General features: G+C 42.7%; 1 protein-coding gene across 4 annotated transcripts; it reads left to right on the top strand.

Moving 5' to 3' along the window:
• Positions 1-357: 357 nt before the first annotated feature.
• ARMCX3 (armadillo repeat containing X-linked 3) lies at positions 358-5,128 on the top strand. 4 transcript variants are annotated; one of them, XM_066356543.1, is made up of 6 exons: positions 366-492; positions 600-641; positions 978-1,085; positions 1,395-1,475; positions 1,736-1,807; positions 2,085-5,128. In XM_066356543.1, the coding sequence occupies exon 6, from the start codon at positions 2,228-2,230 to the stop codon at positions 3,365-3,367; it is 1,140 nt and encodes a 379-aa protein (XP_066212640.1). In that variant the 5' UTR covers positions 366-492; positions 600-641; positions 978-1,085; positions 1,395-1,475; positions 1,736-1,807; positions 2,085-2,227; the 3' UTR covers positions 3,368-5,128. The 4 variants fall into 4 exon arrangements, with proteins under 4 accessions (XP_066212638.1, XP_066212641.1, XP_066212639.1 ...); XM_066356541.1 differs by lacking the exon at positions 600-641 and having other exon boundaries at positions 358-492; XM_066356544.1 differs by lacking the exon at positions 600-641 and having other exon boundaries at positions 359-492; positions 998-1,085.
• Positions 5,129-5,517: the final 389 nt, after the last annotated feature.

Below are 5,517 nucleotides of genomic sequence, written 5' to 3'. Positions count from 1 at the left end.
TATTTTTTTTTTTTTCGTTTCAGATCTGGGACTAGATTTCAGAGGAAATGGTAGACATTAATAGCTGGGAGGAGGGGAGGTGGAAGGAGAAGTTTCTGTCCCAGGAGCTTAGAGAAGGAAGAAGTAAATTTTTCAAAAAGTACAAGTGGCCAGTATCCCCAGGGGAAAATTCTGTCTGCTTCTGGCAATCAGAGGAAGGCAAACACAACTACAGGGAGATGGGATTAGTGAAGAAGAAAGAGTAGCAAGGCCTGGTATGTGGGAGGGAATGAAGGGGGGCGGGTTCTCTTCTGCCGCACTGCTGGTGGGAGGGGAAATTAGAGAGTTGGTGGATGACGTATATCTCACGTGACCAAGAGCTGACGTGTGCAGAAGACCTTCTTGTACTGGTCGTTGTTCCGTCTGAGTACCAGCTCCCCACTGCCTTGAGGGAGAGCAGGCCTGTGGAAGAAGAAATAAGTAGGAGAAGGAAATTGTCTTGAACACCGGCAGGTCAGTGCCTGAGATAGTCCATAAAGTGGGGGTGGTCCTAGGCGATAGGGCGGAGACCGTCGCGGGTCCTGAGGCAACCTACGTCGTCTTTTCCACTCGCTTTCCAGGATATTTGTCCCGCCTGCAGCCCATTTCGATGCTGCGAAATGGTGAGCAGGGAGGTGTTTGGGGAGCAGCCCAGAGATCAGAAAGTGGGAATTTGCTGGGAGCCGAGACCGTAATCCGGAAAAGGGAGCTGTGGCCCCCAGTCTTATAGAACAGTGGCAACCGGGAAAGGTTGGGCGTGGGGGGTGAGGTGGGGGTGCACCGTGATGTGACAGCAGAACCCTGAGAGGGATAATAGGAGTGGGAAACCTTTGACAACCGGGCCTCCGAATTAGGAAAGAATTTCACATTCCGGGGACTGGTCTGTCCATTGAACACTCGGTAGCTGCTGTTTCCCGTCTTTCTGACTGCGCTGTGTCTTCCTATGGCTCTGTGTTTAGTAGGTCTGAGTCTCTCCCAGGTTGCCCGTCTTTCCGTACTTTGTGGCATTACGGCAGGCAAGTGAAGAGGAAGGAAATTAATCCTGATCGGTGAAGGTCGATTTGAAGGTAAGACCATACGGGGACCGACCCTAAGAGAGACGGTGTTGGGGGTGGGGAGAAACAAGAGATGACAATAATCTAGGTTAAGTCTAAGTCTGAGTATGTTTGTAGCACTCCTGGAGCTGTGGTGAAATGGCAGGCGGGGTGTGTGTGTGTGTGTGTGTGTGTGTGTGTGTGTGTGTGTGTGTGTCGCCGGTGAGGGAGAGGGATGAGGTGGAGGAGAATAACAAAAGGAATACCTATCAGATAGTTTGTTCAAAATCCTCCTCTCTCAACAGTACTTAGTCCCCATGTTTTCGATCTGTCATCCTGCAGGTCTGCTGTAGCAGGTGGCACCACTTGAAGAGAGGGGGGAGGTTTCCTCGGATCGGATCGGATCGGGTGTGATCGGTAGAGGTCGGTGTAGGCGTGGGGGCTGACTGGAATGGGAGAGGGGTTGGAAATTGGCTGTGGTTGGACAGGCTCACCCAATCCTACCTTATTTCCCTAACATCCCTCCCATTTCAGGCTAGGGAAGGGGCAGGCATGTGCATGTTTTGGATGGTATGGAGAGGTTTTAAACAAATCTGACAGCCTGAATAGTGAATCAGGAAAGCAAGGAATGAACAGTCAATCAACCAAATCCTCAGTTCTCACTGGTTCTGGTCTCTCTGCAGATCTCAAGGGTTGTTTGGCCGTGACGCAACTCTAGGAGAGGGAAGAAGAGGTAAACTGCCTGTCTGGAGGAGGTTAGTGCAAGTGTGCCACTCTTGAGGACACCTGGGGTTGGGGTGGCTGGGACCCCTGTAGAGACTATGGGATCCATTGCTTTTATTTAGGCTTGGGGAGGTGGTGGACTGGGAAGGGTAGGTGGAAGGTGAAATGAGGAGAGTAAAGAAAGTTTATTAACAATCTACATTTTCTACCAAGTACTTATTTACTACTCTCCTGTCCTTCTGCATAACTCCCTGCATAGAACACAAAGAGAAAAGAAACTCAAATCCCATTTTCTTTCTCCACCTCTAGGTTCACCTCCAGTATCAGCTACTGTGGCCTTGAAGTGGTTGAAGACAATCACCCTCCACAGGTCGGCACCCAGGCCTATAGTTCTCCCCAAGCCTGAGTGACTACTCCGTTCCTTGGTCCCTGCTGCTGTCAGGGACGATTGCATGGGCTACGCCAGGAAAGTAGTCTGGGTGACTGCGGGACTGGTGATTGGGGCTGGCGCCTGCTATTGCATTTATAGACTGGCCCGGGGAAGAAAACAGAACAAAGAGAACATGGCTGAGGGTGGGCCTGTGGATGTGGATGATGCTGGAGACTGCCCTGGGGCCAGATACAATGAGTGGTCGGATGATGATGATGAAAACAGTGAGAGCAAGGGTATAGTATGGTACCCACCTTGGGCCCGGATTGGGACTGAGGCTGGGACCAGAGCTAGGGCAAGAGCAAGGGCCAGGGCTACCCGAGCTCGACGGGCTATTCAGAAACGGGCTTCCCCCAACTCAGATGATACTATTTTGTCCCCTCAAGAGCTTCGAAAAGTTCTTTGCTTGGTTGACATGGCTGACAAGCCTTATATTCTTGAAGCAGCTTTAATTGCTCTGGGTAACAATGCTGCTTATGCATTTAACAGAGATATTATTCGTGATCTAGGTGGTCTCCCAATTGTTGCAAAGATTCTCAATACTCGGGATCCCATCGTTAAAGAAAAGGCTTTAATTGTCCTGAATAACCTGAGTGTGAATACTGAAAATCTGCGCAGGCTTAGGATATACATGAATCAAGTGTGTGATGACACAATCACTTCTCGCTTGAACTCACCTGTGCAGCTGGCTGGACTAAGATTGCTTACAAATATGACTGTTACTAATGAGTATCAGCACATGCTTGCTAATTCCATTTCAGACCTTTTCCGTTTATTTTCAGTAGGAAATGAAGAAACCAAATTACAGATATTGAAGCTCTTTTTGAATTTGGCTGAAAATCCAGCCATGACTAGAGACCTTCTCAGGGCCCAAGTACCATCTTCACTGGGTTCCCTCTTTGATAAGAAGGAGAACAAAGAGATTATTCTGGAACTTCTGATTGTATTTGAGAACATAAATGACAATTTTAAATGGGAAGAAAATGAACCTACTCAGAATCAACACAGCGAAGGTTCACTTTTTTTCTTTTTAAAAGATTTTCAAGTGTGTGCTGATAAGATTCTGGGGATAGAAAGTCAACATGATTTTTTGATGAAAGTAAAAGTTGGAAAATTTATGGCCAAACTGGCTGAGCATATGTTCCCAAACAGCCAGGAATAACTTCTTGATTTTGTAGTTTAGAAGCAACACACAGTGTAAACTATTCCTTTTCTCCACCTTGTTTATATGGTTAAAGGAATCCTTTCAGCTACCAATTTTGAGTAATGAATATCATATTGTATCATCAATGCTGATATTTATCCGAGTTGGTCTTTAGGTCTAAACTGGATGAATGAATGTCACTACATGTTCTGAAAACATGTTTGTTGCTTTATATATCACTGCCTAGATTGAAGTATTTTTACTATTTCTTCTGCATAAGTGACAGTGAACCAATTCGTCCTAAGTAAGCTCCCTTCTTCCATTTGCATTGACTACATTTGTGTATCATCAATAAAGTTGTGTGTTAATGCTGGTAAGAGAAAAAAAAAGAAAACAGAAATAAACCATCCTTGCCCTTCTGTTTATAATCTAGTTGGAGAGATAAGAAACATACAAACAAAATAACAGACTATCTGGAGCCTATACTCATCGTTAAATATGCATTCTCAGAGCACAGAGGAAGCAGAGACTTCAGTAGGATGGAGTCAACTACAGATTCATGGAGGAAAAGACCATTTATAAAGGAATCCTGACTAGGGCAAGTAGTTAGGGCACCCCATGAGGGGAGTGAGAGGAGACTGATGTGAGAAAGGCATGGAGATAAGAACTTTCTTCCTATAATAGTGAAGAAGCTAGTCTGCTTAGAGTGGAGCATTTAGGGAATGGAAGTAAATAAATTTGGAAAGCTGGATGAAACCAGTTTTTGAAGAGTTGTTACAACATTATTCTACTGAATACAAAAAGCCACTAAATATTTTTAACTAGAAAAAATAATTAGAATTCATGTAAAAGTCTCTTTCTCACCTACTGTGCAGTGTCCATGAGGGCGTGGCAAAATGGACCCTTTCAAACCCTGGTGGTAGAAATGGATTTACATCTGCACAAGATTTGTGGAAGGCCATTTTGTAATACATATCATAAGCCTTAAAATATATATACACTCTGTCCTAAGAAAATAATAGAAAAATTGACCAAAGACTGCATGTACAAGGCTGTGCATCCCAGCACTGTCTAAAATAGTAAAAATTGGAAACAAGTGTCTAGCACATTGGCTTGGTTAAATAAATTAAGGAATGTTCACATGTGTATGATAAATATGTTGTTTTTAATCCATATTACCAGGAAAAGATATCATGTATTGTTAAGTGAAGAAGGCAGGTTAGATCTTGGTATTCATAGTATGACTTCACTTTTTTGAGAATAATAAAACATTTTTAAGTAGACACTAAAAACACTGAATTATAGTCACCCAAATAGTAATAGTGATTATCTTTGGGTGAAAAGATAATGAGTGATCTTTTACCTTTTTACTTTTTAATCATTGATGTGTTCTTATCTATCTAAAATGAATATTGATTTTGAGGGGAAATTTTTGCAAAAGGAAAGTGGAATGAAGCAGGTGATTGGAGCATGTAGTGAGTGGAAATAGTGTTTAGATTAAAAATGAGATGGGTTAAAGTTTCCTCTCTGAAATGGTAGGTGAGTAATGAAGATGAAGTTTGTCAAGAAGATTAAATGAAGTAATACATGCAAAATATTTAGAATATTCTGGCACATAACAGTTAATTAAGAAAAGCAGACACCATTAATTTCCTAAAATACAAGGTTAAATTTTTTGTTTGTTTGTTTTTGGTTGACCTTTGTTTCGCTGGGGGCATTTTGTCATGTGTCAGTGTCATTTAAAAATAACAATAATAAAGGTTAACATTTATTAAGTGACTACTATGTAGAGTTCTGTCATTCCTGCAAGGCAACTGTTAAAATAATTTATCAAAGGAATAGTTCTTATTTCTAAGTTCTTATTTCTTTTTTCTAAAGACTCAAAGTGTTTCCTCAGACATGATCTCAGTAACTCCCACAATATATTCTTAGTTGGGTTGGAGATGTTATCCTGCTTTATATATAAGCCAGGAAAGGGTAAAATCCTTTGTTTAGTTACGATTTGGTTTTAGCCCCAGGTTTCCATTTACTTACTCTAATGTTCTTTATAGTAGACAAACACCCAGCCACTGATTGGCTTAACATTGCTGGGCATGGTGAGCCTACCAAATCATGCACCTGTGGGGATTCATTTGACACCAGTTTTAAGGGTGGGTTGAGGGGAAAGG

This window comes from Saccopteryx leptura, chromosome X, assembly GCF_036850995.1.
Source record: "Saccopteryx leptura isolate mSacLep1 chromosome X, mSacLep1_pri_phased_curated, whole genome shotgun sequence".
NCBI lineage: Eukaryota > Metazoa > Chordata > Mammalia > Chiroptera > Emballonuridae > Saccopteryx > Saccopteryx leptura.
This window is presented reverse-complemented; position numbering and strand designations above follow the sequence as displayed.